The following is a 16423-nucleotide window of genomic DNA, read 5'->3' on the forward strand; positions in this document are numbered from 1 at the left end:
ACATCTTATTTGAAATGAAGTGAACTTGAAAATGAAAATGTTGTTGTGGTGGACGTCAACGGTTGGTCAAAGATGGACTTTCTAGAGACTTTTCCCATGATGCATTGCTTTTCGCCAGATCCTTACCATGCCCTAAAACACACCAAACTCTCACATTTTCTCCCTGATTTCCGTATCCGCCTTTTACTTCTGAATAAGTAATTAAGGGTTCTCAAGGTGTGCATTAAGCATCTTAAAATGTTTTGGAAATACATCGCAATCTCCAAAAAATTTCAGTTGATCCATTTCAGTCCCCCTCCCAGGTCCGTACCCAGACTGTAACCGTGTTGAACCCGTCAACAGGTGTCCGACGGCCCTCTCGGCGCCGAGGAGGAGATGGAAGCTTCCGGAATGTTCGAGGGCAGTGCCATGTTGGAGGGTTCCGGGCTGTTTGAAGGTTCCGGGGAGGAGGCGGAGGGGTCCGGGATGGGCGAGGGAGCGGAGGAGGAGGAGGAGGAGGAGCCGGGGCCGGTGTACTTCTTCCTGGAGGAGAGCACCGGGTACATGCAGCCCACCATGTCCTTCCTCTCTGTGCTGCACACCGTCATCTCCTTCATTTGCATCATCGGCTACAACTGCCTCAAGGTACGGAGAGGAATGTACTCATCATGTCAAATAAAACGGACATTAGCCTGAACAACTGATCATACTTACTGATATATGTACCTGTTAGAACACAAGGTACTGCTGATAAAAATATAATGCTATAATAAACTGATATTAAGCTGATAAAGACAAGGTACAACCAGGTGCTTTAAAGCTGCACTATGTGTGTATCCACCAGCAGCCTCTAGTGGCCTGCGATGTAACTACAGTTACAGCTCTGTTGTCCTCAGACCACAGTCACCGTCGACGGAGAGTCCCCACACAGATCTTCCTTGTCCCGTCAGACTACCATCCCGCTGATTTCCTGTGACCGCGGCCTTTGTGTGTAACATCCTGGTGGGCGTGTCTCCTCCTCAGATCCCCCTGGTGATCTTCAAGAGGGAGAAGGAGCTGGCCAGGAAGCTGGAATTTGACGGAATGTACATCACAGAGCAGCCGGAGGACGACGACATCAAGGGCCAGTGGGACCGCCTGGTCCTCAACACGCCGTGAGTACTGAACAGGAGGGTCCTCAATGAGTACTCTGTACCCACTGAGTACCGTGAAGTAGAACAAGGTGAAATATTATGAAAATACTGTGGAATATAGCATAAATACCCCATACTGAAGAATCCCATAAGTATAACAAGTGTTCATACTTGTTATTAATATTACGATGTACGTTGAGTATTCTGAGATATCGCAATTATGAATACTCCATGGGTACTAAGTAAATACTAGTAATTACTAGGGGTGTGACGAGATTAAACTCGACGATATTAGGGTTAGGGTTAGAGGAGGCGAAGGAGGGGAAGCAGGGGAATCATCGAAAGCAGCCATAAACTGTGTTCGAAATCGTTCCCTATCACGGATATAGTGTACTATATAGTGTACCAGGGTGCTCGCCATTTTGTGGTGGTGTTCGAATTCTCAGTGGTTAATTTCATGCACTATATAGTGCACTTAAAATACCCAAAATTTGAGTGTACATACGATGTAGCCTACATGTTACTCCCGTATACCACAATGCAATGCGGTTGTGTTTTTCCGGAGGAGAAGAAGAGGCTGAATAACCGCGAAAACGAATACATTTAATCAAAGTACATTTGGGTACTTTGATTTGGTTTTCCACATATTGTTTGCACTTGAAAAAAGAGAATTATATAATTAAATTTATTTTAATTTAACTTTTATAAATTTTAGTTTTAGTTTCAATTTCATGCATGTACAGAGTTATAATAAAACATTTAAAAATGCATGTGCGACTTGGTTAAATAAAAGCCTGTTGGTCCAGTCATATATTTTGTCATTGTAGTTTTCTTAAAATCTCGTCTCGTTCTCGTGACCCCAATATCGTGTCTCGTCTTGTCTCGTGAGCTGAGTGTATCGTCACACCCCTAGTAATTACTAGAAATTGGAAGTACTATGGAACACTAAGACCCTTGTAATGTTTACTTTGAAATACATATTATGCTAATATAATGAATTAATGAGTGAGTGAGTGAGTTAATAAGTGAGTGAGTGGCTGTTAAATAACAGAATGCCATCAACCTCTGAGTTGCCATAATCACAAAAAAGCTAAAAACAAAACAAAAAAGCGCATTTCTTCTATAATTGTACTTGACTTTTCCTTCTTCTGCAGCTCTTTTCCAAACAACTACTGGGACAAGTTTGTCAAGAGAAAGGTGAGCTGGTTGGGCCGTCCCACTCCTTCATGGTTCATGGTGTTGTGTTGAGGCGTGCAGCCTGACCTGTGGTTCTCCCCGGCACCGCGCAGGTCCTGGATAAGTACGGGGACATCTACGGCCGGGAGCGCATCGCCGAGCTGCTGGGGGTGGACCTGGCCTCGCTGGACGTCAGCAAGGAGCACGAGAAGAAGACTGAGGAGCCCGACAACTCCATGTTCACCTGGTGACTACGCACACACACACACACACACACACACACACACACACACACACACACACACACACACACACACAGGGACAACTCCATGTTCACCTGGTGACTATGCACATACACACACACACACACACACACACACACACACACACACACACACACACACACACACACACACAGGGACAACTCTGTGTTCACCTGAGGACCACGCACGCACTCACACTACCATAAATACACAGTAAAGAGAGTCACAGCACTTTGTTCACCTGGTGGCCACACACACACACACACACACACACACACACACACACACACACACACACACACACACACACACACACACACACACACACACACACACACACACACACACACACACACTAACTCCACGAATGGTGAAACACTCTTCAACTCATGATCCTATTCCCATAAACATGATGATGTATTTTGTTTTCATCTCAGGGCTACCCAGTCCGACCTAAAGTACCAGATCTGGAAGTTTGGGGTTATTTTTACCGATGGTGTAAGCACAGAAATTCCCTTACTATGAATCATAAAAAGTATAATATGAAGGCTATATACCTTTATCATTTAAAGACTTGGAATGGGAATATCTGCTTTGTTTCTGACGTCCCCCCCCTGTGGTGAGCAGACCTTCCTGTACCTGTGCTGGTACCTCATCATGTCCCTGCTGGGACACTACAACAACTTCTTCTTCGCCTGCCACCTGCTGGACATCGCCATGGGCGTCAAGACACTGCGCACCATCCTCTCCTCCGTCACCCACAACGGCAAACAGGTGGGGGGGGGCTCGGACCCGGCGGTGCAGTCAGTCATCCAGCACAGACACCTTGGTCTTCATCCACTCGCATCCCAGAAACGTCCCAGCATGTTTCTCACTCTCCATACGATGCGTTGAGGGTCAAAACGCCACGTGCTGCACAACCTAGCTTAAACAGCTGCACAGAGTGCAGAGAGGCCATAGGAATCACAGCTCAAGCTTAGTAGATTAACCTTGTCTTTTACGGGGTGCCTGGTGGCTCACCGGGTATAACACATAGCATTAAGGCTTGGTCTGATCGCAGGGACCCAGGTTATATTCCAGCCCGCTTTGCTGCATGTCCTGCCCTCTCTCATATAAAACCATACCATACCATTATAAAGCAGAAAAGAAAAAAATATATGTTTTTTATAACTAGTGTGGGAGCATTATATAACAAGTGTGTGTGATGGGGTGGCTAATCATGTTGTCGCTTGTGTGTGTGTGTGTGTGTGTGTGTGTGTGTGTGTGTGTGTGTGTGTGTGTGTGTGTGTGTGTGTGTGTGTGTGTGTGTGTGTGTGTGTGTGTGTGTGTGTGTGTGTGTGTTGACAGCTCATGATGACGGTGGGTCTCCTGGCCGTGGTGGTCTACCTCTACACCGTGGTGGCCTTCAACTTCTTCAGGAAGTTCTACAACAAAGGGGAGGAAGGGGAGGAGCCCAACATGAAGTGTGACGACATGATGACCGTGAGTCTGAGAACGCAGCGCCGTGACGTCGCGTGATGACGTCACATGATGCGGTGCTGTCGTCCTATAGCTCGTTAGCACGGAGCAAGAGGACTGCAGCTCGGTCTGCGTCCGGCCCGCCGAGCGTTGAAGGGGACAGACTGGTGTGGTGGCGATGGTATTGTCGAAAGTTGGTGTATTCTACAATACCTTGAGTAGTAACCAAATGTTACATTTCAGCTTATTTCTAAACTGTTCGTATAGACTCTAAGTTGTATATTTTCGGTTGTATTCATTCTTGAAGTGGAAATCATGGTTGGACCAGAGGGTTGAATAGATGGTTTATTCCAGGATGTAATACGGCGAGGTACAGACTTAGGTTGAATAATCTATAGTGTAGGCGGTTGAGGAGCAGTTTCAAGACGTGTTCCTTGTCTGTCGATCCCTCTTCTCACCGAACCAAAGGGTTGGGGCGAGTATCATAATAAGGAAATCGTTAATAACAAGAGAACAGAAGCAGTCTCTCCCTTGATAAGGTATATGGCCCTGGCTATGTCCCAGACGCTTGTTGAGACATAACAAATGGCGGAATGTTGGAAATAACACGTCTCTCTGTCTCTCTTTCTCTGTCTCTGTCTCCCTCTCTCTCTCTCTGTCTGTTTCTCTCTCTCTCTCTCTCTCCCCTCTCTCTCTCTCTCTCTCTCTCTCTCTCTCTCTCTCTCTCTCTCTCCCCCCCCCTCTCTCTCTCCCCCCCCAGTGCTACCTGTTCCACATGTACGTGGGCGTGCGAGCGGGCGGTGGTATCGGGGATGAGATCGAGGACCCCGCGGGGGACGACTACGAGATTTACCGGGTGGTCTTCGACATCACCTTCTTCTTCTTCGTCATCGTCATCCTGCTCGCCATCATCCAAGGTCTGGGGCCGTGACCCTCCCTGAGCGGGTTCCACTCCCTCCACCGGGAGGGCAATAGGCCTCATGTGATCACCCACGCTCCCCTCGGACCGCGGGTCCCCTCTACCCTTCGACCCACGTCCCTCTCCGGCTCCGCTTTAATGACCATGAAGTCACACAAGCCCATAGACCGTAAAAAAAGATATAAAAAAAGAATTAGAAGTTGAATCACTTGGGTCACTTCACACCAGCAGGCCACAGCGCTAATGGGCTGCTGCCCGGGCGCTGTGATCACCACACACTCACCATACATAAAGAAAACTAGTCAAAGTTTTATGCTTTTCTTGAATCTCTGTGTTCAGGTCTGATCATCGACGCGTTTGGAGAACTCAGGGATCAACAAGAGCAGGTTAAAGAAGACATGGAGGTACGTTTTAGGGTGGTCCGTTCTATCGATTGGAGGGCCAATCGTGGGCGACGTTCCTACTGCATATCGTACGCCTGCATACTGTGAGTAAAGAAACCTTGTGTCCTTTCAGACCAAGTGCTTCATCTGCGGCATCGGCAGCGACTACTTCGACACGACGCCGCACGGCTTCGAGACGCACACCTTTGACGAGCACAACCTGGCCAACTACATGTCTGTGCATTTTTTGCTGTTACCATGGCAACTAGAAAACGTGCGAGATACGTGTAGTGAAATAAACAGCCGGGTTTTTTTTTGTTTTATTTCCCCAGGTTCTTCCTCATGTACCTCATCAACAAAGACGAGACAGAGCACACTGGCCAGGTGGGTCCCCACTTTTTACAGTCGCTACTCCGATCGCATTATAGCTTCAGCTAGCATGGCTATGCCCGGGGCTGTTTGCGCTGTTGACCCGCTGTGTTCCTCCCCCCCCCTGTCCACGCCCTGGGCTGCCAGGAGTCGTATGTGTGGAAGATGTACCAGGAGCGAAGCTGGGACTTCTACCCTGCTGGGGACTGCTTCAGGAAGCAATATGAGGACCTGCTCTCCTAGTGACCCCCACAACCACCAGATCCCTTTACCAACCGCTGCCTCAGCAGGAAGACGCCGCTGCTGAGCGGGAACGATCGGATCCAGATTCATACGCAACTACTAGTAGTTATGCAGAAGGGTGTGTAGTTATACACAGCTACCCGTTGTTACATATATACCAGTACCTGTTATAGCGGTTGTGCAGATGACCGCGTGGTGATGTATTGGCTGGCAAAACACTGGTTATCAACAAAGCACCTCGACCGATCTCCACTGGCAGCCAACTGTGTCCTTGCTTCGCATCGTGATGCGCTTACAAAAGGCTCACAATCTTTGCTGTCCAGTGGGTAAATTAAATCTTTACGATCACTTGACCTGCGAGACCTCTCCTTACAAACACTGCTTGTTCTGGGTGTCATGATACTCAGCCTCCCCCCAGTTGGAAGCTGCGTCGTTCAAGTCTGTTTTATAAAGAATACTATGGCTGTGTTATAAAGTTTTTAATCTTTGTACAATCTTTAAAGGGGGAAATCTCCTAAATGAGTAGCAACATGATGTTACAGTGTAGCTCAGTTACAGTACCATGTTCGCTTCTTGTTCTCCAATGCAACAAACATTTCTATTGTCAATCCAAAACACATGCAGTAATCATGTTGTATTGTAATTTTCCTTCTACCAAGTGATCCAGCTGTAGGAGTCAAATGTTTGATTTTAATTTATTTTATTTTATTTAGTCTGTGTTCATTGCTATTTATTGTGAAGGCATAAAATATATCTTTGTCTTGATTAAAATGTGATTAAAGAATAAATCATGGATTTATCAATGGATCAAAGAGCCTTTATTCCTTTAATAGTGACGCACGGTATGCTAATGTTTATTTCAAAACATTTCTTTGGCTGAAGATTTTTCAAGAAAGGATTGATTCGTTCCAAACATGTGCGTCCAAACATGTGCGTGCGCGCATGCATGTGTTTGCACGTGTCTGTGTTTCTGTGTGCAAGTGATGAGTGACATCACAACATAAGAGTTATTTTCTTTGTATACCAGATAATGCTATATTGTAAACTGGATGAAGCCAGTTTCAAGGATAACCTCTTGTGTTCTGATGCGTTTAACCTGAGAGCCGTTTTGCTTAACCAAGACCACCAATAAATATGTTTTCTTTGGTGAATAGATGATCTTATAATTTGTTACGGAGATTATACACATTAGTATTGCACTGTTTGGAAAAAAGTAATGGTGTGCCATTATTTCTATCAAATATGTAGGCCTACAGTAAATTGTGTGCTGAAATATGTTTTAAATGTAAACACAGTTGCAGCTGATTTACTGAACTATTTTCATACTTGTATTTATGGTTAATTTGTGTGTTTCTAAGTTTAGACTGAAATTTAAGAAGTTGTGGAATAAATGTGTTTGTTAATGCTTTAATTTATGAAAAACATTCTGTATCATTGGCCACTAGGTGGCAGTCAAATACAATTTTATTTCTAATAGAAATTCGGGTAGGCAATTTGGAGAAGCCAGCTAGAGCAAGCTCGATTTTCGTTTTAAAGTATTCTACCATAAAGATCCCACTTCTCCCTCAGGCCTTCCTCCACAGCCGCCCCTCAAAACGGTTGAGGCTCTCTAGCTTGAGTCCGCATCGAGTGCACGTGCAGAGCCTGTGCAGGTAGCCGGGTAGGTAGGTAGAGAGAGGCAAGCCACCCATTCATTTTATTCGGGCCGAATAAAATTAATGGAGGGGCATAGTATAGGCCTGAGACAGCAAGAGCTACCCCATAGCATTTCATTTATTGCTTGCCTTCGGGATGTAGATAGAATTGCATCAAATTTGCAAGAAATAATAGATGCATTTGTTTTCCAACCATTAAACCAAATCAATAATTACATTCCTGACTGCTATATGTGTTGAAGTAGGCTATATCTATATATATATATGAATATATATCTTTAGTGCAGGGGCTAAAGGTGTCCATATATTGACATGGAGCGCAGGTGAAAGGTCACGGGAGCTTAACCGATTATTATTATTTTTCTTACAAATGGCAGTAGCCATACTTTGTTTTAAAGGTAAAAAGGAAAAGCCTCAAACCTGCAAGTAACCGTTAAGGATCAGTTTGTTTAGGTTGTGAAAGCAGCCATCTGTTGGTTGGGTCGTGTTTGATATTCACCGCTGGCAGATACAAGGTCAGCTGCTGCCACCTGAATGCTTCCCACCACCAGTTGATTCTGTTTACATCATTCATGAGTTGTATATTATGAATACTGCCTATATGGTTATGGCCTTTCCTCAACAGCATTGTCTTCTGCTGAGCAGTTCTATAATTAGAACAGCTACGTATTGGGGCAAGGGAGTGAAGGGTCGTCTACAAGTAGATGACCCTTCACTTCAGGGGAAGGTTCAGAGGAGCAGCCATTTCTGGGATAATTTCACTGCATAGTTGAATTATGTGTGCAGAGTTGAATTATTTGTACATAACAGATGCAGACTCTTTCTTTCATGAGGATTTTAAATAGTTTACGGGAGTCTGGTTTTGGTGCAGAGGGCCAATTACTTAAAGCCATGTTTCCATGTTCTAGTCATCAATCTTTTAGAGGCTGCAAAATAGTCACAGCATCTGATTTCAAACTGAAGATAACGGCAGATAAACATATTAACATGATATGTGTGAAACAGACAGACACACACACACACACACACACACACACACACACACACACACACACACACACACACACACACACACACACACACACACACACACACACACACACACATGTATATGTACTGAAAAACCCAGGGACACATACATATGTGGATGGGACAATTTGAAGGTTGTGTTTAATTTATGCGGTTCCTTTAATGTGTGTGGGACAATTTTAACCTTTATTAAAAGAGTTAACCCATGCATGGTCTCCAAGTTGCCATTCCCTATAGATACAGCGTGTAGGAGGACTAACCAGAGATCTGACAGAGAGATCAGCAACCAGGGTCAGGGGCCTGCAGAGGTTAATGTGTAATTTCTGTGGGGCCTCGGGTGACAGTGGATTGGAGGAAGGGATATCTCCATATATCACCACAGCCTGAGCTTCGGTCCATTGAGCTGCTCTGCTCTCATTCATTGGGACGCACATTGACCTGCGGACCCTCTCAGCCTCAGCCACAGGTAACAAGAACCTAGAAAGGCACCCGAAGGTTCATTTATATAGTATAGCAGCGAAGCTGTTCCTCCTTCACGTTTGTATGTCATGAAATCGTTCATGTTTTTCCTCTGCATTATGGTATGTATTCTGTGTGTTATCGGGTTGAATTGAATGAGGTTAATGAGGTAAGAATTAATATTCATCTGTTTGCGTGATGAATTATGATGTCCTTCTTGGTGTTGTTAGTACTAAGAGGTGTTTTTATTGTTTGATTGTCCTTGTCTTTTTGTGAGGCTGAGATCCTTGCAGTTGCCCCGTCTTCATAGCAGGTTGAGGACAGAACAGTTCAAAGGAAGGGCAACGGCAAGTTGTCCTTCATTCATTTGTGTAAACTAATAAAGTAAACCATCGTGTGCAGGTGCTGCAGTACCCCCCCCCCCCCCCCCCCGGTGGTGCAAGTGTTGGTGGTGGTGGTGGTGTTGGTGGTGGTGTTGGTGGTGGTATTGGTGGTGGTGGTGGTGGTGATGGTGGTGGTGGTGGTGGTGGTGGTGTGGAGGTGGTGGTGGTGGTGGTGTTGGTGGTGGAGGTGGTGGTGGAGGTGGTGGTGGTGGTGGTGGTGGTGGTGGTGGTGGTGGTGGTGGTGGTGGTGGTGGTGGTGGTGGTGGAGGTGGTGGTGGAGGTGGTGGTGGTGGAGGTGGTGGTGGTGGTGGTGGTGGTGGTGGTGGTGGTGGTGGTGGTGGTGGTGGTGGTGGTGGAGGTGGTGGTGGTGGTGGTGATGCTGCTGCTGCTGGCTGTGTTGTGTCCCCCAGGATCAGTAACTGGAATCTGTCCCTGCAGTGTTTCTCAGATCGCAGGGTCAGGCTGGTAACTGCACCCTGGGGGGCGCCCTCTCACCGAATGCAATTCAAAAGAGCTTTATTGGCATGGGAAATATGTAACATTGACATTACCAAAGCAGAGGACATAACGAGGAACACAAAGGAGACAAAAACACACACGATTAGAGGTACTAGAAAAGTGTAATACAAAGTAGCAGGGATGTAGGTAAGATCTCTCTCTCTCTCTCTCTCTCTCTCTCTCTCTCTCTCTCTCTCTCTCTCTCGTGCTGTCTCTCGCTCTCCGCACGCTGGTGTATCCATTAACCCAGCGTTTTGGGGGGGGGTTGTTGGATGATGTGTTCCCCAGAACCCTGCGTTGGTTCTGGGATGCAGGAGGGGCAGCAGAGGGGAAGGCCTGGAAACGGCGCTGTGGTCGTCCATGGGAGAACCACACCAACCTCATTATGCACACAGTGCTGGAGTTCAAATGGTCAATTTGAGTTGGTTTAGTTAAGAGAAGCTTGGGTGAGTTTAGCCTAAAGAACTTTGGGATAGGGTTAGGCTTAGATGTTTAGGTAATAAGTTTGAATAGGTTCAGATTTAGTATGATCTTGGGTATAAATACAGTTTGAAACGGGTAGGTTTACCAGTCCTGCTAACCAGACTGCAGTGTACTAACTGTTTTACCAAACGAAAATCTGAGATAACTCAGACATAAATTAACATAATTGGTGAACAACCCTGTTAAATTGATCATTTATCATTACCAATCTAAATCAATTCTAATCCCAATTGAAATAGCCTACCTCTGTAGGGTACAGCTCATAATGATGGCAAACAGAATCAAGATACAAACTATACTATGTGACTAAACATTTTGTGATATCCTTTTACTTTATACTGTTTTGTTATACATGTTAATATATAGTAGTTTTCTCGTTGTATAATCTCCACTGAGAGTTTTTTGATCTACAAACATTATTTTCTGTATTGACCTAATGTGGCCAATAGGGGGCCTGTGGAAGAAATTGTAATGCAGTGGGTGTGGTTGTACAGCAAACTCTATTAAAGATATTAAAGATATTTTGCAATGTCTATTTACATGAATCACTGGTAAGGAATGACTTTTGTGTCTGTTGGTTTCATAGCAACAAGTACATTGAGTAACGAATTAATTAGTGTTGACGTTTTTTTCTTTGAGGAGAACAACAAGAAATATGGTTACGTAACAGTTTCGAAATCCAGACTAGAAGACAACGGGGGAATATCCGAAAAATATAGTTGCTTAACTATTATATTCGATTTTTCCAGTGTAGACTGGAAAAATCGAAAAACACCGTATTAAGACTGCAAAACATTCCAAGAAAAGAGAAATTTCGAAAAGATCCATGCAGAGTGCGTTCAGTTGTTATATGGCAGACTCTAACCGACCTTGGCAAACAGACAGAATGAGTTTTTATTAACAGAAATGCTTAACTGAGAGACAACAGCGTTTATCTCACCTACTGATGACACCAGCTCGGTGTGGAAAGGGGGAGGCACACACACACACACACACACACACACACACACACACACACACACACACACACACACACACACACACACACACACACACACACACACACACACACACACGTTTCGGGTTCTGTCCCTTCTGTCTGCGCTATGCGCCCACCCCCTCCTGTCACCTATAACCACCACTATACGGGTCACACATTCCCCAGAGGTCACTTCTATTATAGGACCATCGCAGAACTGCCGCACCCATGCACACACATACCACACCGTAATATTAATGGGAAACCGTTCAATTATTATTATTATCGCGACTCCGGTTAGCGGTCCCTGGCTGCTTGAAGGTTGCTGCTTCGATCCCCTGCTCCTCCATGCTAAGTTTCGAGGTGTCCCTGAGAGAAAAAATAATAGCCTAACTGCTGCAGACAAGCTTGCTTCTGCCTTGCATGGTTGACAATGCGGTGGCTGTATGGACGTGTGCATGCCATTAAGGCGCAGTTGTAAAGCGCTTGGAGTGCCCACAGGTTAGAAAGGCGCTGAATGCAGTCCATTGACCATGTGTCAGGTCCATGCGCCGTTCTGTCTCACTGAAGCGGTTGTTGTGGACTATAGACCACTAGGATGTAATAATATGGAACAAAGGTTTGTGTGAGTAGCTTTTGCTAATAACAGGGTTCGTTTTTACTTGTTTACTGTTGAAGGGGAAAGCGTGCGTGGTAATGTCGCATTGGCGCCTCTGTGTTTCTGGGATTTTCTTGCCCCATTTTGACACACCAGAACAATATTATAAAAAATAAATAAAAATACTGAAAAGTAGACTCAGAAAGCAGCCAGGTATAAAACACATTTATGTAAACAGTAACCTTTATTGAAAACAAATTTTATGAGTATGTTTGCAAAAATACCTTTATACTATTCATATCTTACTGATCGATGAGAAATACACTAAAGACATATTTACAGCAACACCAAACATTAAACGCTATTATTTACTACACATTTCATTAAGACGATTGACACAATGCTTATGCTTTTATTTTGAAACAGATAAATAACGCCTTTTTCGACAACAGTAACTAAAAACATCACGGAAATAAAATAAAAAAATTTAATATATTACACGAGAAAGTAAAGAACAAAAAAAGGAAAAACAATCCTGTATGTACAGTCCATCTATAAATATCCTCCTCAACTCATTCATAAGCGTTCCACCATAGCAGCAGCCAATCTCTGTCCAGAAACCTTTTTCACCCAAGCACGGGCCGTTGCCAGGGCAACCTTGAGTGGAGTGGAGTGTGTGTGTGTGTTGGGGTGGGGGGGGGGGGGGATACTGCTCCAAATAGGAGCAGTATCCATCTTAACACCCTCTATCTAAAATGAACAAAGGACACAGCACACCTTCAGCGGAGGAAAGCGTGTTTGTGTGTATGCTGCATTACTGCGTGCATTACTGTGTGCATGTGTGTGTGTGTGTGTGTGTGTGTGTGTGTGTGTATGCCACTGTGCTAGCTCAGTACATCCCGTCCTCGTATATGTCCGTGCGCATGCAGAACAGTATGCCGCCGCCCAGCATGAAGATGGTGGCGCCCCAGCCCAGGCCGTAGCCCCAGTTGAACTCGTGGTACGTCTGCAGGACGTTTCCGTCGATGAACTTGATGGGGTAGAGGACCAGGGCGCAGGCCTGGAGGACCGCTGCAGACCAACACACAGCCCACAACACTGACGTTAGTCTGGGAGAGAAGGGAACCGCTCCACGCAGCCACCGGGCAGAAAGAAGCCCGGTTCGACTCGCTAGTGTCAGGACCACTGTGTGGGGAGACACGCCTCGGGTTCGACTCCCGTTTGGGCTCCCTGTGCCAACCCACTTCCTGTCTGACTTCACCCTCTCACGTCTGTAAAAGGCACCACGGAAACACGTTCACATGGACACAGAAATAGAGATGGTAACGGGATGTACATCATCTCTGGTCTGTCTCCACTGTCGGGTTCATAAAGTCACAGAAGCCCTTTTCAAAATAAGAGTAGAGTACATGGCAAATGCATAAAAAGTGTGTGACCTGGATGCTCTGCGATCAACTGTGTCATTATGGGATGTTATCTGTGCAGCTGTTGCATTGTTACCAACATTGGAAAACATTTGTCCTGTAAGCCAACGGGTTGGACGGAAAGGCGGGATGACATGGAACTGAAATAATGACTCAGAGAACGGTAGCTCTGGGAGGGCCCTGCAACGCGGCCACTACTCGCCCTGTGTGTGTTTATGTGTAACTCGGCTACTGCTCGCCCTGTGTGTGTTTATGTGTAACTCGGCCACTGCTCGCCCTGTGTGTGTTTATGTGTAACTCGGCCACTGCTCGCCCTGTGTGTGTTTATGTGTAACTCGGCCACTGCTCGCCCTGTGTGTGTTTATGTGTAACTCGGCCACTGCTCACCCTGTGTGTGTTTATGTGTAACTCGGCCACTGCTCGCCCTGTGTGTGTTTATGTGTAACTCGGCCACTGCTCGCCCTGTGTGTGTGTATGTGTCACTCAGTTTCCGTTCCACTGTTCTCCCTGTGAGAGTATGAGTAACTCAGTGTCCATTCCACTGTTCTAACTGTGTGTGTATGAGTAACTCAGTGTCCATTCCACTGTTCTAACTGTGTGTGTATGAGTAACTCAGTGTCCATTCCACTGTTCTCCCATCAGACCTTGTGTCTTACCAGACTGATCCATCTTCAAAGAGAAACATCAGATCATTCCAAAAATATGCTGCCCACATCTCACTGCCGCCCCAATGCAGCACTATATCACATAACACCAGCGACAGTATTCTACCTCTTCTTCTTCTTCTTCCTACAGTGGAACGTGTGCAGGTTAATATGGGCCCTGTTCAATTTGGCTCACTTCTTCACTCCTTCCATATTCCATACACAGAGAACACTATAACGTACAAACTCTAGGGAACAAGTATCAGGGAAATCTCTTTATTGGAAGAATCTGATGATAAAGAAGACTGCAATCCATCTTTGGATATATTACGGAAATAAGTGTGTTTGAGTTCACAGTGTAGCAGCCTACTTTGCTATTAAGAAGTGGTATTAAGTAGTCCACTATTTAGGGAGCCAGAATACTTGAAGGTGAAGCCTTGAGTCAAATAAATGTAACCTCTACTCGACTTTTCAGAATTTATTAATTTATTTTGTGTCCCTGTCCATTGAGAAACATTACAGTCTCTCAAGACCGAATGGAATGTCACGCCACAGACATTTGTATCAGACTTTGTTAACAACATTTCCTCAGTAACAGTGAATGTGAGAATGTTTGCTTAGCAGTAGCATTGTGAAAGCATGTGGTGTGTGAGTTAATGTGTGGGTGGGTGGGTGGGTGTAGGTGTAAGTGTGTGAGAGAGGAAATGTGTGTATCCGTCTGTGTGTGTGTGCATATGGGCAAGTGTGTGTGTGAGTAAGTATGTGTGAGTATGTGTGTGCGTTTGTGTGATCAAAGTAACACTGCGGTCCATTCATACAAAGACACACACACACGCACACACACATGCACACACACACACACACACACACACACACACACACACACACACACACACACACACACACACACACACACACACACACACGCACACACACACACACACACACATACACACACACACACACACACACACAGTGTGTGAATGAATGTGTTGACTTAAGTTCCAATTGGGTGGTTGGAGGTGCACTCCCAGACTGGAGCCCTTGTGACACACACGGGCCCCACCTTTCCCCTTTCCTCCTTCCTCCAGGGGACCAGGCGACAGGGGAAGGGGGGGGGGGGGGGGAGGGGGCTGTGCTCCTGGTGTGCGTAAGAGTTAAACAACATCGCCTTGTGTCCATGCAGCTCAGAGGAACACAGTGTGCTGGAGCTTACTGCTGAGGTCCTATTCTCGGTCAGCTAGTAAGACCGACACTCTGAAGCCACACAAACCACAGGGTACCGGGACCCTAGGGAGCCCCCCCCCCACACACACACACCTCCTCCCCCTTCCCATCTGGCTCCACTGTGGAACCTATCGGAAGCCTTGGTCCCGGAAAAGCCCCTGGAAGGCCTCTCAAAGCTGCTCCCGCCGCGGCCCACCAACGAAAACCGCCACATTTTTCACATTTCTGAGTCAGTGACCCGCAGCCAGGCCGGGGGGAGAACAGTCCCCTCACGCGCGGGACGATGGCGTTCCCTTCTCCGCTTTATAAAACCAGGACCAAAGCTATAATGATCCAACTGGGGTTCTCAAAATAAATGTGGTTGTTTTCTTTATGCTGGTTCAGAAAAGGAGCTGAAATGTGCTTTGCGAGAAAGGCAGCATAAGGTCATCGATTGTTTGCCAGCTCATTTTTCATGGATATGGGAGTTAGTGTTATGAGGAGCGGGAGAGGGAGAGAGGGCTATTCATTAGCAATTAACTACCGAACCGGATGTCTGCACATTATAATGTCATTACACTTTGGGAACCTGGCGGAGATGGAGGTTTAGTGAGGTTTTTGGTAATGTATTACCATCTGTGTTTCCTCGGTAATGACCTCATCAGAACCAAACAGAGCCTGCCTCTGTCCCGCATTGAGCGACTGAACCGTTGTAGCAACAATCTGTCCCTGGGAGCGAGTATCACAGTCAGGTTCAGTCCCTATCCTCACACAGCCTGCTCGGGACCCCTGGGGTGAGGAGGAAGGGGTGAAAAAGAGGTGGTGAGTTTAGAGGGGTGTTTTTAGTGAGTGTGTGAGAAACTGTTTTGATGGATCCTTCCTCTCTGGGAAAACAGCTGCTGGGTCTGAGCCAGCTGTGGAACGTCAGACACCATGACACTAGAGAGTCAGAGCCAGCTTCTCTTTCTAACTATTGTACTGGTTAGTGAGTGTTTGTTAACTTTCGTGTGTGATTGTATGGGGGGGGGGGCTGTTAGTTTGCGTGTGTGTGTGTGTGTGTGTGTGTGTGTGTGTGTGTGTGTGTGTGTGTGTGTGTGTGTGTGTGTGTGTGTGTGTGTGTGTGTGTGTGTGTGTGTGTGAGC

The 16423-nt window shown here is 46.0% G+C and overlaps 1 protein-coding gene and 1 pseudogene across 1 annotated transcript in view; both read left to right on the top strand.

Annotated features, from left to right (window-relative positions):
• The window catches only part of LOC130385349 (ryanodine receptor 1-like), a 67639-nt pseudogene extending 60338 nt beyond the window's left edge, over positions 1 to 7301 (top strand).
• An 8849-nt stretch (positions 7302 to 16150) lies between these two features.
• Positions 16151 to 16423, top strand: part of LOC130385987 (protein phosphatase 3 catalytic subunit alpha-like) — a 13225-nt gene continuing 12952 nt past the window's right edge. Inside the window, exon 1 of the mRNA XM_056594775.1 lies at positions 16151 to 16204. Within this exon, the coding sequence (XP_056450750.1) occupies positions 16151 to 16204 (54 nt within the window). The remainder of the gene's footprint in view (positions 16205 to 16423) is intronic.

This window comes from Gadus chalcogrammus, chromosome 7 (assembly GCF_026213295.1).
Source record: "Gadus chalcogrammus isolate NIFS_2021 chromosome 7, NIFS_Gcha_1.0, whole genome shotgun sequence".
NCBI lineage: Eukaryota > Metazoa > Chordata > Actinopteri > Gadiformes > Gadidae > Gadus > Gadus chalcogrammus.